Source organism: Neoarius graeffei, chromosome 6 (genome assembly GCF_027579695.1).
Source record: "Neoarius graeffei isolate fNeoGra1 chromosome 6, fNeoGra1.pri, whole genome shotgun sequence".
In the NCBI taxonomy this organism is placed as follows: Eukaryota; Metazoa; Chordata; class Actinopteri; order Siluriformes; family Ariidae; genus Neoarius; species Neoarius graeffei.
The window spans coordinates 91505316-91523068 of record NC_083574.1 but is presented as its reverse complement, the minus strand read 5'-3'; the positions used below and the strand labels follow the sequence as shown (position 1 = coordinate 91523068).

General features: G+C 40.0%; 1 protein-coding gene across 1 annotated transcript; it reads right to left on the bottom strand.

The window, feature by feature from the left end:
* Positions 1–13760: 13760 nt before the first annotated feature.
* On the bottom strand, positions 13761–16655 carry LOC132888396 (vomeronasal type-2 receptor 1-like). Its single transcript, XM_060924449.1, has 6 exons — positions 16567–16655; positions 16188–16470; positions 15524–16096; positions 15067–15189; positions 14768–14891; positions 13761–14671 (listed from the first exon to the last, which is right to left on the bottom strand). Exons 1-6 carry the CDS (start codon positions 16653–16655, stop codon positions 13761–13763), a joined length of 2103 nt encoding a protein of 700 aa, XP_060780432.1.
* Between the last annotated feature and the right edge of the window lie 1098 nt (positions 16656–17753).

Here is a 17753-nt window from a genome sequence, read left to right as displayed (position 1 = left end):
ACCAAAATCATGGAAAACAAAGCATTATCGATGCACCACTGCATGCAATGTCCACTATATACACAATATTGTGTTTCCAGAAGACCAGTGAAGGAGCTTTTGAAAGGACGTTCGTGATTGGTTGACTGCAGGAAGTCAACCAATGAAATCACATCTTACTTTGTCTTCATCATTTCCACATTACCGTTGGGAAAGATGCACATGGCGAAATTGAGTGACAGCAATTCTGGATCAGAGGGCCCTCCAAGTTCTAAAAAACAAAAAAATTCCAAGTATCAAGGTTCAGCTAAGTATGATACGAAGTTTAAAGTGCATATCCTGGACCAATTTAGTGGTTTTTTTTAATATAAAGGATGTCCCTTTACACACTCATCCAGAAGGGTAATTTTGCACAAGAAAAAAATAAAATAACAAAACACATCTGGAAAAATCCCAAGGGAGTCTGGAGCCAGATTCGTCACGTCAAGTGCAGAACCGCCAGCAGGCTGAGAGAGCTTGCATGGATTCAGTGCACAGCCTGTGTAGACCAAGTTTAGCAGCTAGCGATTTTGCATTGAAATATGGAATTGTCACCTGAGCTTCTAAACCCATGGATTCATGTATCAATGCTCATTTATATATTGTTACATAAATCATCTCGTCTCGTCTCATCTTCATCCGCTTATCCAGGGCCGGGTCACGGAGGCAGCAGTCTGAGCATGGAAGCCCAAACTTCCCTTTCCCCAGACACCTCGGCCAGCTCCTTGGGAAGAACATCGAGGCGTTCCCAGGCCAGCCGAGAGACATAGTCCCTCCAGCATGTCCTGGGTCTTCCCCGGGGCCTCCTCCCGGGGGGACATGCCTGGAACACCTCCCCAGGGAGGCGTCCAGGAGGCATCTGAAAGAGATGCCCAAGCCACCTCAGCTGATTCCTCTTGATGTGGAGGAGCAGCGGCTCTACTCCGAGCTCCTCCTGAGTGACTGTGCTTCTCACCCTATCTCTAAGGGAGTGCCCAGCCACCCTGCAAAGGAAACTCATTTCGGCTGCTTCTATCCGCGATCTTGTTCTTTCGGTCATTACCCAAAGCTCATGACCATAGGTGAGAGTCGGAACGTAGATCGACTGGTAAATCGAGAGCTTTGCCTTTTGGCTCAGCTCCTTCTTCACCACGATGGACCGGTAAAGCGACCGCATCACTGCGGAGATTGCACCAATCCACCTGTCAATCTCACACTCTATCCTTCCCTCACTCGTGAACAAGATCCTGAGATACTTAAACTCCTCCACTTGAGGCAGGACTTCTCCACCAACCTGGAGAGGGCAAGCCACCCTTTACTGGTCGAGAACCATGGCTTTGGACTTGGAGGTGCTGATTCTCATCCCAGCCACTTCACACTCGACTGCAAACCACCCCAGTGCATGCTGAAGGTCCTGGTTTGAAGAAGCCAACAGGACAACATCATCTGCAAAAAGCAGAGATGAAATCCTGTGGTTCCCAAACAGGATTCCTTCTGGCCCCTGGCTGCGCCTAGAAATTCTGTCCATAAAAATTATGAACAGAACCGGTGACAAAGGGCAGCCCTGCTGGAGTCCAACATGCACTGGGAACAGGTCTTACTTACTGCCGGCAATGCGAACCAGACTCCTGCTCCGTTCATACAGGGACCGGACAGCCCTTATGTTGGATAGATACACCCAAATGATAGATACATCAGTTCTCGGAGGGGTAAATCATATTTTTTCTAATTACTATTATCCATTTATATATTTCTTCATTTAGAAGAGTACTGGCTACTATAGGAGAAAGATTTCATAAGCTACACACATGGAATCGGCTAAGCAGGGTTGTATATACATTTAATGTGTTTGACAGGTCCCAAGATCTCAAGCTCTGACACGCATATACATGTGAAGTAAGTGTATTATCTCCCAGCGCTTTCGTGTTGTTTACTTTTGTGTGTGTCAATAAATAACATTATCCGTGTACCACACAAACACAGGAACACCTAATTTAGAGTATAGTCTCTCTTATTTCTTACCCTGGCAACAGTCAACTTGTGAATTGCCGATTTTCTTCATCTTTTTCTCGGCTCTGCTTGGTCCTTGTCTTTTTCCAGGTGCCTCGCACGAAGTGCTCCCATTTCTCTCTCATTGTCCGGTCTTTTGGAAAACGATGAGTACTATTCCCATCATGATTGGTGTTGCTACACCCTCCTATGGTACATCTGTTAACCATTTTAATTATGTGATAACGTTGAAGAAATTTGCAGAAAACCACCAGGTCGTATTCTCATAAACAAACCAACTCTGACATGGGATTCAGAAGGAGGCATCCCACGCGTGACGTCACAAAAATCAGTGTTTGCCGGGAAATCCAAATGCCAAGTTTTTTCAGAGGCAGATGAATTCGCCTCAAATGACTTGATTTCAACTGAATTTTTCTGGTATTGTGCAAGGTAAAAAAATTGCACAAAATGCAAAATGTGACAGATATTTGACCAAAGTTTAATATCAAATAAGAGAATTACATTGATCTTGCTCCTAAATATACCCAAGATGAGCACTTTAATTCCACCTGGACCAAAATCTATACATGCATTATTGCTGATTCTACAAGCAAGCATCATTTCCAATGCACTGTTTGCAACAGGTGTATCACTTGTAAACACCTAGGCCTTCCAGATATTGAACTTCACATGCAATAGTAAAATAGTAGCTTATTTTGAACTGTCCCCCAGATATATTATCATAAATGTATAGCCAAATATAGATTTTTTTTTTCAACAGGAATTTTGCATGCTGTGTTTGGTATGTTTATTATTGTTACAGTAGTTGCCTAGCTAGTCTGTGTTGGTGACAGGAAATAAAAAAATAAGCAAATAAATGTATAAACCTATAACTATATAATTGGAAGTTGTTAATACATCATTGTCATAATGGGTTTGGGATTTTTGGTGATGGTATTACTTTGAGTAATTCATTAATTTTATATTCCTTTAATATTATCTTTCTAATAATTTATTTAACATTATAAACTCTAATAAATAAACATTTTATAAATGATATTTAATACATAGGACAGAATTAAATTTACTCAGCATGTAGTGCCCTCATGAAGCCATTTTTTTTTTCATTAATAGTAATAAGGTGAAAATTAAATATTTATCCTAAGGCCACCAATCCCCTCTTAAAGCTGGCAAAATCGTTTTAGGCTGGGGGGCTTTGCACCCCTAGGCCCCCCACCAGAGCTTTGCCCTGGACCTAACCGGGGCCTATAGCCCCTGGACCCTGGCTTTCTCACTTCTTTTTTCAATTTGGGGTTGACAGCTATTTCTAAATTGTATAGGCCTAATAAAGTTGGACAATGATAATAATTCACTGTCTCAGAACCAGGAGATAAAGCTACTTACTGTTATGTCAATGTCAGAATCTGCATCAAACACAGTGTGTGTGTGTGTGTGTGTGTGTGCGCACACGCGTGTGCTCTCTCTCTTGTTCTCTCTCTCTCTCTCTCTCTCTCTCTCTGTGTGTGCTCGTATATGCACATGGATTAAATGTAGAGGAGGAATTTGATGAAAATAAAGGCTTGTTCTTCTTAATTTACCCACAAATGTATTTATTCCACTTGAAAAGTGTTTGGCAAACCAGCTACTGGATTTGGGATACAACAACATCCTGAACTATTTAGTATTTGGCTTCAAACTTGAAAAAAATTCATGGCCCACCTTGAGGCCCACTAATGGGCCGCAGCCCAGTGGTTGAGAAACACTGATCTAGGGCAAGGTTCTCAACTGGTTTTGCTTCAGAACCCACATTTCATGTTGGACATCAAGTCACAACCCAACACTACACTAAAGTTGTTTATCATATGGAAGTAAACAAAGAAATGCATATTATTTTTGCCTAATAATGGTATTAATACTAATAATAATATTTCTAAATTGTATAGGCCTAATAAAGTTGGACAATGATAATAATTCACTGTCTCAGAACCAGGAGATAAATCTACTTACTGTTATTTCAATGTCAGAATCTGCATCAAACTACAACTCCCAGAATACAGCATGGCCTACAAACATGGCCACCGAGAAGGATAGCACACAGACACTCTCACATTCACATTTCCCAAATTACTAATTACACACACCTGGACTCAGTCATGGCACAGTCACACAGCCACAGTATATAAGAACATTCCATTCGCTCACTCATTGTGAAGTTCAACCTCAATTCAAAAAAAAAAAAAAAGGTTTGGGCTGCTGTGTGAAATGTAAATAAAAACAGCATGTGATGATTTGCAAATTATTGAAACCCTATATTTCATTGAAAATAGTACAAAGACAACATAGAACATGTTGAAACTATTGTTAAAACTATGTTATTGTTTTTTTTAAAAATATATGCTCATTTTGAATTTGATGCCAGCAACACCTTTCAAAAAAGATGGAACAGGGCATGTTTACCACTGTGTTGTATCACCTCTACATTTAAAAATACTCTGTAAATGTGTGGCAACTGAGGAGACCAATTGTTGTAGTTTTGAAAATGAAATGTTGTCCCATTCTTGCCTGATATATAATTTCAGTTGCTCAATAGTTTGGGGTCTGTTTGTGATATTTTGCATTTCATTATGCACTAAATGTTTTCAGTGGGAGATGGGTCTGAACTGCAGGCAGGCCAGGCCACCTGGACTCTTTTACAACTGCCAGGGTGCAGGCACTTACTGAATGCAGGCGCAGGGGAGAGTGGGTACATCGCAAACTGGTAATCAAATCCAAGTCATAATGCAGGAAGCGTAGTCAGGGTCAGGCAAAGGTCGGTCGATGTATGAACAAAATATCAGAGACTAAATTAGGTTGAGATCAGGAATACATGGAAATGAGGTCAAAGTCATGGGAATACAGGAACGGAACAGGAAATCAAGGCTCGGTAAAGTCAACTCAGTAAAGTAACACTGAGCGATACTTCGCATTGTCTGTTTGTTTGCATGGGGCTTTTTTTGGCAGGTAGATGATTGGGAAATGGGAAACAGGTATGATTAGTATTCAAGGTAGGAGGGGCACTGTGGCGCTTGGGAGTTGTAGTCCATCATGGTCATATTTGAAGGCTGCTCTGAACCTATGCTTTTGGTGCTATTATTGACAGAACCGTCCGAGGTGCTCACTCTGGGAGTGAGTTCTTTCCTAAGGTGACTTCTAGGGTGAAATGTTGTGGAACATACAGATGACTGGGAGGGCAGGAGTCTGGAAAGTGGCATGGCTGAACCTGGGCTATGGCTTTGTCTACCTTCCAGGTAATTGAATTGACAAAGCAGTTGGGTGGTAGGATAGGAGTTGGTTTTCTGCTGGCATTAGTTGTTGTGTGCAGTCTGGAAAGACCGTCGGCCTTGGTATTCTTAGAACCGGGATGATAAGAAATGGTGAAATGAAATCAAGTGAAAAACAGAGCCCACCTTGCTTGACAGGGGTTTAGTCTTTTGGCTGTTTCGAGGTATTCTAGATTCTTATGGTCTGTAAAAATGACAAATGGATGGGTGGCCCCCTCTAACCAATGTCTCCATTCTTCTAAGGCTAGTTTAATGGTGAGAAGTTCCCGGTTACCAATGTCATGCTTTTGTTCAGCTGGAGAGAGTGTTTTGGAAAATTATGCAATGGAGTACAATTTAGGCTTTTCCCCAAGGCACTGGGACAGTATCCCTCCCATCCCTTACTTCCACAGTGAAGGGTGTGGTGGGAAAAGAATTAACATGCTGAAACCCAAAGCCACAGAAGAAATAGGTTTTATTCAATTTTGCAAGATGAGGCTCTCTCCTTCAGTGAAGAGCATATATTATCTCTTTTGTGCTCCCTTTATTGCCTGAGTATGTGAAAACCTTGAAGCTGGGTGTATGTGCAAGCATTATCATAACAAATACTGAATGAATGCAAACAGTCACGTACATGCACACACTCAAGAACAATTTTTTTTTTCTTTTTAGATGATTGAAATTAAACATTTAGATGTTTAAAATCTTCTTAAACACTTAAAATTTTCCATTACAAGGTTTTGGTGGGATTGGGGTGTTGGAGGATGGGTGCTGAAGTAAATGCTACCTTGAGATGTTCAAAGGCCTCCCCTGTGGCTGGGTTCCACTGGAGGCATTTGGAACCTAATTTTAGGAGTGAGGTGAGAGGAGCAGCAATGGTGCTAAACCCTCTGATGAATCTGTGATAAAAGTTTGAGAATCCAAGTATACATTGGAGCTCCTTGACTGTGCTCAGGGTGGGCCAGGAGGTAACTGCTGATACCTTGATAGTATCCATACTCACTCTCTCTGCACTGATGATATAACCAAGGAATGGGATCCAGGTCACATGGAACTTGCATTTTTCTGCTTTTACATAGAGCTGATTTTCTAGGAGTTGGGTGAGCACTGAGGTGACATGTTGCCAGTGCATGACTTCATCAGGGGAGTAAATCAGAATGTTGTCTATATAGACTGTAATATATGGCCTCAACATGTCACAGAGAACATTGTTTATTAGGCACTGGAATATGCTGGGTGCGCAAGCAAGTCCATATGGCATTATTCTCTTAGTGCTGCTAGATCAACATATCTCTCCTCCCTAATAGAAGATAACAAAAATAATCCTAGATTCCTATTTAATACTGTAGCAAAATTAACCAGGAATAAGTCCACTATAGACATATGCACACCTGCAGTATGTAGTAGCAACGACTTCATGAATTTTTTAATGACAAAATTGAGAATATCTGACAAAAAATTAAAACTACTAATTTAAGGCCAGACGATGTAACTGACCCTGTAGTTAACAATATGACTGTATCAGATGAGCAATTACAATGTTTTACTCCCCTTAGAGAAATTGAATTACTTGCATTAATCTCCACATCAAAAGCCTCAACTTGTGTACTAGATCCTGTAGGGGGGGCTTCCACACCGTAACCATAGTAACCATCTTCCCCCTTTCACTGTACAGCATTGAACACACCAATCCCTGCACTCGATGCCATGTTCTATCTCCGCCCATTCTTCTGACTACCTGTAATAGTATTGGATACAGAGATGATACTGGATACCAAATACAGTGACATCACGACTGTGCTTAAAACCCGCGGTGAAATCGAAATTCTTTCTCTCTGGTGGTGGGTTTCCACACGTGAAAGAGACACTGTTGCATCGGTGCTACAGAAGAACAAAGGACAAAGAACAAGCTATTGATACCGAACCTTTAGCCAAAGTTCAATGTATTTGATTTTCACATAGTTATAATAATAACTGAACTGGTTAGTTACTGCAGCCCATGCAGTATTTCAAAGAGAAAAGGTGACTGGATCCCTTTTCCCTTTCTCAACATCGACGAACTATAAACAAGATTCGTTCCAGATCATTGGATGACCGACGGAATACCGAAGATCTTCAGCTGATGAGCTGTAAAAGTGAAAGGAACAGAACTATTTTCTCCCTGGACCTGCATTCCGCGCAGTCTTCGGATAACAGATGGTGCACTTTGAGTCGCCAAACAAGAGTGATCTCAAGTAAGGCTGGCATCTGGGCAATTGCTAGTCTTAGTTGTGGCTAGTTAAAGGGGAACAGAGGGCAATATATAGAGTAAATATAACAATAAAACACACATTAACGAACCTTATTCAAGACTTATAAAAGTTTTTTGTTCTAAGGTTGGAAAGTTATAGTGTTTTGAAAGTAGCTCGAGCAAACTATTTCCGCAGTTTGAACAGCCCGCCATGATATTAATTTTATCCAATCAGAATGCACGTTCATTTTCTCTGCGTAACACTCATGACGTATGTATGTGCCCAGTTGTGTTGGCTCATTGAGGTTGGGAATAGCACGTGTGAAATACCTGTTTCTGCCTCTTGCGACGATTTCGCAAGTCCATGGGTGGCGCCTATCTCATTGCAGCAAATAAATTCTGCTGGACTTGTGAGCAAATCCACGTTACATTTTCCGCACGAGCACCACGCCGTGTCACCTGCACGCAGACGCTCTGCCCCACGCTCGCCATGCCCATGGTCAGCATCAGTCTCATCCAGGCCCGGCGCCGTGGGGGGGCGAAAGGGGGCATCGCCCCCTCGTGGCTACAGCCCCGCCCCCTCATCGGAGACTCAGATCACTTAATTGTTTTCTTAATTGTTATTGTGGGTGTTTGTGTGAAATGCTGACACAGCTGCGCACACACAGACCTGTGATAAGGACAAGGGGAGGGGTCGTGCGGGCAGGGGTTTTACATGCACACTTACAAGTGCACTGTCTCTGCAATATCCTGTAATATGCAGTCAGTTTACGGGAGTAGTCTTTCCCCCACCGAATTAAACGAATTCAATCACAATATTGTGAATCCATTTTCTTTCTTTGTAGGCTAAGTTTATCTCTGTTTATGTCGGTGTATGTGTTCATATATGGTCCGCTTTGTGCACAAATAGTGTAAGAATATGTGTCGTTGACGTCACCCCCCATGCAGCGGGGGTGAAAATTCATCACTTCAGAGTGTTTAGTCCCCTACACGCCTAAACTGGGATCGCGGATTAAGTGGTTAGCGTTGACTCGGTGCGAGTCAGGAAGGCTATTACTGGTGCAGCCGTGGGGTCTGTTGATTTTTTTTAAATTATGATTTTGGCCGCCGAACCAAGTACCTTAGGCTTGCATTGATGTTTTGTTTTCATGCCGCGGAGCTATTTGTATGTATTTTAAATGTAAAGGACTTGCCTGTAGGTTTGTGTGTGTTGTTTTATGTTTGGCATCTTTCCGGTTGTAACGCGTGTCTGTGAGAAAATTGGAGGGGAGGGTTAACAGGTGGGCACGGGTGTTGATAAAACGCAACTGCCCTGGTAATATGTCACATGATTTTCCCGTACTAAAGCAACCTTCGGGGCCGTGGTTTTGTGGTTGGCACAGTTAATTGTTTGAAACACATTGTCAGACCACCATCACTACTACACACTATATGAAAAATATTTGCCCCCTTGTGATTTCTAATTGCCCCCTTAGTAAACTGTTCCTGGCGCCGGGCCTGGTCTCATCCTCGCCGTCATCCGAGCTTTCTTCTCTTATTTCATCACCGGAGTCGAGAGTACCTCTCCTAGGTTCAAACTGGTACCCTTCTAAGCCATAGCCTGCTTGCAGTGTGTCTTGCAGGATCTCTTCGTATGATTCGACAGAGCTGTTGCTTTCACTTGATGCGCCCAACGCCATGATTACACGCTTATCTCCTCTATTTCGGAGAGTTCCGCTAGTGCAGTGGGTAGCGCTGACGTCACGGTCTTTTAAAAATGGCAACTCTTGTGCGGTTTAGCGTATAAAGTATTATATTTACAATTACCAAGATATTTCGTTGTTTTCTAGTATATAAATTTGATAGAATAATTAAGAATATGTTACTTTGTCACATCAGCAACTGTATATATTATATTTGGTACCCCTTTAATGTGAAGAGTGTTGTTTATTTGAATTCATTTATGGTTTAAATGTACGCATTTTGATTCACATGAAAGTTGGTCTTAGACCGCATGTTGTTTGATTTACTTTGTTTACTATCTGTATTTAGTTAGATTGTGCATGCTCTCTCTCACTCTCTTTTTAACTCCCTCCATTGTACTACAACCCTCAACATTGGGATTTCAGGAGTAGCTAAGGGTTGAGTACAAGTTGGGTTTAAGGCCTAGCCAAGACTAGTTTAAACTACAGATCCTTTGTCTCCCCTTGTTGACCATCCCCCTCTAGGCGGGGCCTGGCACAAGGCTCACGCATTCCATTCGCATTCCATACACACACACACACACACACACACTCTTACACACACACTTACTCATACACATACCCTCACACAGACACACATTAACATGTGATTTCCCTATCACATTTTAACATCCACTCGCCCCTACACTGTAACACTGGCATATAGCTTATTACTTCTGATCACCATTAGTGCCTTAATTATCATCATATACACTACTGATTCTTATTTGTATACATTGTATCACCATTTATATTGAATTATTCCTTGGCTGCTATTGTTGCTATATCTGATCAGTATTAGTTTGCTAATTCATGTTAGCTATTTCAATAAATGGTATCTTTGGAATAAACTGTGTCCTGTTTATTGCTACAACATCCACTGAGTGCCAACCTCTGCAAACAAGTATTCTAATTGCCTTTGCCCATTTGGTCGTTATATGCATGTTATAGCTCTAGAGTAAACGTATTACATTAGAGCTACAATACTCAATAAACTATAGCAACATCACCACTAAATTATTCCATTGATTTTAATAGTTTATCATGAAAAAGTTCAATATTTTCCAACAGTTATTTAAAAAAGTGTAAAACAGTATAAATACTTTGTATCTCTTGGTCGAGTTCAGTACACAACCACAACCATGGGGAAGACTGCTGACTTGACAGTTATCCAGAACATGATAATCAACACCCTCCACAAGGAAGGTAAGCCGCAGAAGGTCACTGCTGAAAAGGCTAGTGGGAAAAGTTGCACGAGCAAGAGGGATGAGCTCAGCCTTGAGAGGATTGTCAAGAAAAGTCAATTCAAGAATGTCATTGAGCTTCACAAGGAGTGAACTGAGGCTGGTGTCGGTGCATCAAGAGCCATTACACACAGATGTCTTCAGGAAAGGGGCTGTTGCATTCCTAATATCAAGCCATTCCTGAACCAGAAACAATGTCAGAAGCATCTTACCTGGACGAAGGAGAGAAAGTACTGGACTGTTGCTCAGTGGTCCAAAGTCTTCTTTTCAGATCAAAGTAAATTTTGCATTTCATTTGGCAATCAGGGTCCTAGACTCCGCAGGAAGAGTGGAGAGGCACAGAATCCAAGGCGTTTGAAGTTCAGTATGCAATTTTCACAGTCTGTGTTGATTTGGGGTGCAATGTCATCTACTCATGTTGGTCCTCTGTGTTTTGTCAAGTCCAAAGTCAATGCAGCCATCTACCGGGAGATTTTAGAGCGCTTCATGCTTTCATCTGCTGACAAGCTTTATGGAGATGCCAATTTCCTTTATCAGCAGGACATAGCACCTGCCCACAGTACCAAAACTACTACCAACTGGTTTGCTGGGATATAGGGTATTGTCAAGTTGAAGATGAGAAAGAACCCAACCCAAAAATACAAATGAGCTGAAGGCCACTATCAAAGCAACCTGGGCTTCAATCACACCTCAGCAGTGCCACAGGCTGATTGCTTACATGCCACACCACATTGATGCAGTAATTCATGGTCAAGTAGCCCCAACCAAGTATTGAGTGTATAAATTAACATACTTTTCAGAAGTTGGACATTTCTGTATTGTAAATCATTTGATTGATCTGAGAAATGTTCTGTTTGAGAGACTGGATTTTTTTTTATTTTCATGAGCTATGAGCCATAATCATCAAAGCCATAATCACCACTGCCGCAGGGTTTATTTCCCTTTCTGGACAACAAATCACTGACCCACTTCTCAAAGGAAAACAAACAGGAAGTGATTTGCTAGTCACCTATTGCTTTATAAATGAAAGTTTGTCACTATGGCTGTCCACATAAAAAGTGATTCACTCGTTGCGTGGGTGTTCCAGGCTCTGGTTGCCTTGGTAACACCTCTTGTATATTTCCCACCCCCAAATGTTTCTGAGTGAAACAAGCAGTACCTGGCTTGTTCCCTACCAGACCATAAATATTTCGCAAGTGTATTCATAGTAATGGAGCTCTGCTTAAACAGTGACAATTCCACCATGTTTAATTAATTTTAATTCACAGACAGCACTATTTATAGATCAAAGCTGTAACTTTTTCTGGCTTTTGTAATGCTTTAATTCAAGCACATTTTAGGCTGCCTGCCTAGTCAACTCTTGCACGAGCACAATGACTGGCTATATCACTGATTCTTCTTTTCAAAAATCATAAAAATCATTTTATATATATATATATATATATATGACTGGCTAAATATTTCACCGTAATAACAAATCAGAAGTCTTAGTGCTATAATCGTGTTCTGTCAGGAAAGTGATTTAATTGCAAATGTGCATTATCTTGATGTAGGACCAAAGTTGTGGATGTTGTCTCCTTACTCTCAATGTTTCGGGGAACTCAGCATTGGCAGCATCTGTCAATGGTATCCTTTTGCTCTCACTGGTCGTCACCTCCATGGTATTCCGTCAATGTTGACAGCAGTTTAACTCCATACCTGCCCACTTCACATCGGCAGTGGTTATTTTGCCTGTCATTGCTACATGTCATTGACCTTCATGGACTTTACATGGTCACTTGTCACTACTTCACTGCAGATTGCTTCCTTTGTGTCTGCCCTTTCACTCTCTCCTCACTCCCTCTTCCTGCACTTTCAATAAATATACGTTTGAAATTGATCCTGTCTCCAGGTTCTGCATTTTGTTTTACCATCGTACAAGTTGTGACAAAAATTTGTTGACATGACTTGGGGATGTACTGGCTTTCCAAACTGGATTCTTACCTTCCAAGTGTGTAATGGTGATAGAAATAAAATAGGTCAAGAGAACAGGCTGATTATAAAAGTACATGCATCTTATGTAGAATCTCCTCCTCATTATATGGTACCACCCCCATTAACATATGACTGTCCATAACAATCTGAATCAAGAATATGCAGTCATCTACCGTACCTAGTTATAGTCCTGTAATTTTACAGTAAATGAATAAATATGGCATTAGTCATTTTACTGACAGGAAGTATAGATATGCTAATACTATGAAACTAAGAGACTGTCTAGCTAACTGTCTAAATATGTAAAGTTAGAAGCTACAACATGCAACATAGGCAAGCATATTCAGGTTTGCATCTGATTTCACTGCACACCAGTTTGTTTACTCTTTACACCACCATCTACCATACTCCATCATAATAGAGGCATGTAAATTGGCTTACTGTCAAAGCAGTTGCCATCCATTTCCTGTCAGCTGTAAATATTATGGTTTTAATGTGTAAAATCACGACAATGTTCACCATCATGGTGAGCTAGTTTTTGTATAGTATATAGCTTATGATATATATTAGCCCTGCAGTGAGGCGCCTATTATGTCTGCTGTTGATTTGGAAAAGTATTACAAAGAAATTTAATAATGTCACTCAAACAGAAGGTAGAAGAGTGAGTTTAAAATGACCAGTCTTAAATGGCCATCTGTAGTCTTGGCTGGGGCACTGGGTCAGTGTCCGCGCCTTCATTTTACTCTTTTGACTGTTTGGGGTCATACATGGTAGGCTGTAATCCTGGCAGAGAAATCATTGCTTACCTCTAAGAGTTTTTACTACAATTCCACATGTTGGCAGCAACCATACGTGAGTTCCTATTTAAAGATATTAGTCAATCAGAGCTGATAAAATCAGCCTGTTTTATCCTCAGCTTTTCGTACCATACTAAAACAGTATAGAAAAAAAGAACCAAGACCATTTTTTAAAACATAAAAAACAAACAAACAAACAAACAAACAAACAAACTATTTCAGGGAATAATATAAAATAAGTGAAAGGTGTATAGCATATCCACTTTTATGACCATAGATAATGCATGCTCAGGTTTTATAGCATCTATCTTTTGTATGTGCTTTCACCTTTCTCACATTACAAATATAGTATGAGAGTAAGTTGAACTTTATAGGAGTAATTATACAGTATACATTACTATTGGTTATAGTGTTTATAATGGGTGTATTTATACCATGAGGCTGTACATCATATTTTCATAGAAACATTATATTTTAAATTTTGGAACAGCACTACATATAACTTATAATTAATTAACCTTTGAATTATTTCCCATTATATGTTTTCGTGTGTTTCTCTCGGGTTTGATTAAAATGATGTAGCATTTTGGAACAAAAATGCATATGAGTAGGCCAAAAGCTGAAGACAAAATTGCAAATATTTCTACAGCTACTACATACTTTCCAGGAGAGCTGACATAAGCTGGAATAAAGGCGATCCAAACTGCACAGAATATAAGCAAACTAAATGTGATGAATTTGGCTTCATTAAAATTATCAGGTAGCTTTCTGGCTAAAAAGGCAAGGACCAAGCAAACAATGGCAAGAAGGCCAATGTATCCTAGAATGGCATAAAATGCAGCGTCTGAACCTGTGTTACATTCTAAAATTATTTTTTTGCTGCGTTGATCAAAGACCTTATCTGGGAATGGTGGTGCAACATTTAACCAAAGAATACAAATAACTATTTGAACTGCAGTGCATGAACACACAATGGCCCTTTGTTGAGGTGGTCCAAAATTTTCTGCCACATTGTTCCCAGGTAGTGTTGCTCTGAAGGCAGTTACCACAACTATAGTTTTCCCCAGCATACAAGAGATGCAGAGGGCAAAGGCAATACCAAATGCTGTGTGACGCAGCATGCAGGACCAGACTGTGAGCTCACCAATGAATGTGAGAGGACAGAGGAAGCACAATATAAGAGAAAGAAGTAAAAGTAAGCTCAGCTCTGAATTATTTGCTTTTACTATTGGTGTGTCTCTAAAATGTATGAACACCACCATAGTAGAAAATGTTAAACAGGCTCCCGATAGTGACAGGACCATAAGAATAATTCCCATTGTTTCAGTGAATGATAGAAATTCTGTTATTTTCATGATGCAGCTGTCTTTTCTTTCATTTGACCAGTACTCTTCAGGACAGTTAATACAATTTGTTGCCCCTAAAGTAGAAAGAAAGAAAAAAACAGCACAGTGAGGGATGATTAATTACTACAATGTAATTATTTTTGGCAGTTTTTGTTAGCAGATCTTTTTACCTGTTGTATTTGATATAGAGCCATCAGCACATGGGATACAGTCAAAGCAGCACAGAGGTAAACCTTTAATTTGTGCTTTCCTTGTGCCTTGTGGACAGATTTCTGAACAAACAGATTTTGGAGTCTAGGACAGTACAGCACAGATTAGATGATTGATGGAATAAAAGAAAAATCTATGTTTAAATAGATGTTTGTACTACCAAATTTCCTGTGCTCCAGATAATCTTCTCTTCATTTATCACAAGCTCATATTTTCCATTTGCAGAGGTGCTGAAATGGCCAACCACAATATGCTGCACTTGACCTTCTCTCATCTGCCAGTTTATGATTTCATATGAAGCAGGGGGGTCTCCATTCTTGTCAAAGAACACTACCTCTCCAAATGCATCCACAAAATGTACTTTTTTCAGCTGCTCACTTACCTTTTTAAAAAAAAAATAAAACATGCTCAATGAAAAGATGAAAAAGTTTCAATTATGAACCAATTAATGGTTCAATGGAGATAAAACTCACTATTTTAGGGGTTATCTGTGAAGCATTAAGACATTGTCTGGAGACATTGCTTTCAGGCTTTTCACAAAACATCCCTTGGTGTAGTGCATGTGCAATTGCATACACTCCTTGATAGACATTATATGAGACTCTCACTTGGGTGACATCAAAAAATTTGTTTGTGTAATCAACCTTTTCTGTTCCTGAGCATATTTTTGTGTGATTACGTAAATAATTTATTGAAGATGGAGGGCTACAACCCACCAATGTTTCCCAGAAATCACTGACAAAACCGGACTCTGAATCATTATATGGGCTGATATCTTTTAGAACTGGTGCTAGTTTGGGTATGGCCATTTTGCGGACTACAAATCCTATTGTCCCTCCAAAATATCTGAACATTTCTGGAGTGGAAAGACTGGCGGCAGTTACCCAGGATTCAGTTCCAATCCATTGTATTCCTGTTATATTTTGTTTTACAACTTCATTCATTAAAGGATCAATATCTCTCTCTGGTGCAAATGCAAGAATAGCTTTGACAGTTGATTGCTTTATTAGTTCAATAGCATCAAGGATTTTACTTTGGGGATATGTACGCAAAACTGTGCCAACAAATGCAATACAAACCCCATGAGCCTCCACTTCCTTTGTGAATGCTAATATTCCATTTCGTCCATAATCATTATCAGATTGTATAACTCCAATCCATGTCCATCCATATTGTCTAACAAGGAAAGCCAAAGCCTTTGCTTGGTAGTAGTCACTTGGTATTGTTCGGAAAAATGTAGGATATTTTGTTTTGTCACTCAAACATGCACATGTTGAAAAGTAACTCACCTATTCAGTGACAAAACAGTTACATTTCTCAACACATTGTATCATGCATCTTCACAGTAAAGGCTTTTGCAGAAGTATTGTTTTGTATTACCAGTGGTATTTTGAATGGTCCAACTGCCCCAGCCACAACTAAAGACTGGGTTGATCCTGATTCAGCTATAAGACCTAAGATGGGAGGTGGATGACATTGAGAGAACTTTTTCTCTGATGTGCTCATCAAAGTGAGGGCGGCTCTCAGAACATTGGTAGGAGAGGAACAAGAATCCACAATTATATATCCCAGAGAAATGTTAGGAAGCAAATTACCATCTTGATTTATTTCATCTATTGCAAACACCATGGTCCTCATCCAGCGAAAGGCTTGCAAGCCGAATCTGTGGGGAAACAGGTTAGTGAAAATGACAAAACTAATGAAGGTTTATAAATTAAGCTTCAGTTATATTTCAGGATAATATTATTTTTAAACTTACCCCTTGCATTCTGCCATTGGTGGCTTGTAATCAAATGAAAAAAGTATATTATCCTGTTTTGAATGAATTGGGAAAATGCCACCTATCATAATGTCTCCTTCCTTCATCATGCTTTCCACTTCAAACTTAGCTAGCAGCTTACATGCAAAGCCTGTTTTTGTAAAGAGCAGAAAACAAAGATTAAGTATTTTGGGTTTACACATGTTTGGTCAGTAAATTGAAGAGGAGAAGAATGAGCACTCATTATTTTATAGAACATGTCCCTGCTTACTGTGCATGACGTGGGTTGGTTCTAAGAGGTGTGGCAACTTTCCCCGGTATTGGCCTTTCCTTAGAAGCAAGACAGTTGCCACACTGTTTGTATTTCATGTTTGAATAATGTCTTGATTTTGAATACTGCATTAATGTACATTGCAGTATATCCATAATAAGTAAAGTGATTTTAAAGTGCAATTCTCACTGCTATTATACACTGTACTAGTCTTATTGAAATCAAATTTTTATTGTTATTTTCTTAACAAAATTTCATGCAACACATCCAGAGTTCCCAGGATAGGCTCAAGATCCACCACAACCATGACCAGGATAAAGCACTTCATAAAGATTAATTAATTGCATTAAAAACAAACAAACAAACAAACAAATACTATTTCAAAGTATTTCAAAGTATGCTTGTTTGCATAGAGGGGCCTCTCAAAAAATTAGCATATCGTGAAACTGTTCAATATTTTCTTTCAGTTATTTAAGATGGATCTGGACTCATGTTTACAGGTACATCGTAAAAAAAAATTAGAAAGTGTGAAAAAGTCCAATAACTTTTTCATGATAGTCTAATTTTTTGAGATATACCTGTAAACATGAGTCCGGATCCATGTCTTTGCAAAAAGATCAACTTTGCTGAGGAGTTATACTTGATTTGTTCAGCCACCAATCCATCAGATCCAATACATTTTCAATTTTCAAGCTTTCCGTAGTCGTAATGATTTCCTTGGCTGAAGGAGGACTTTCATGTCAGAACCTTTGCTTGAGCCCATACCTGAATCCCTGCCTATACATGAGTCTAAATCCATGTTTTTACCTGAACCCATCCTTGAAACTCTGCCTGAGCTGTTAAAGTCCATGCCTGAGTGTACAGTAAGCCTGAATCCAAGTCCAGACTTGAGTCCCCATCTGAGTTCACACTCATG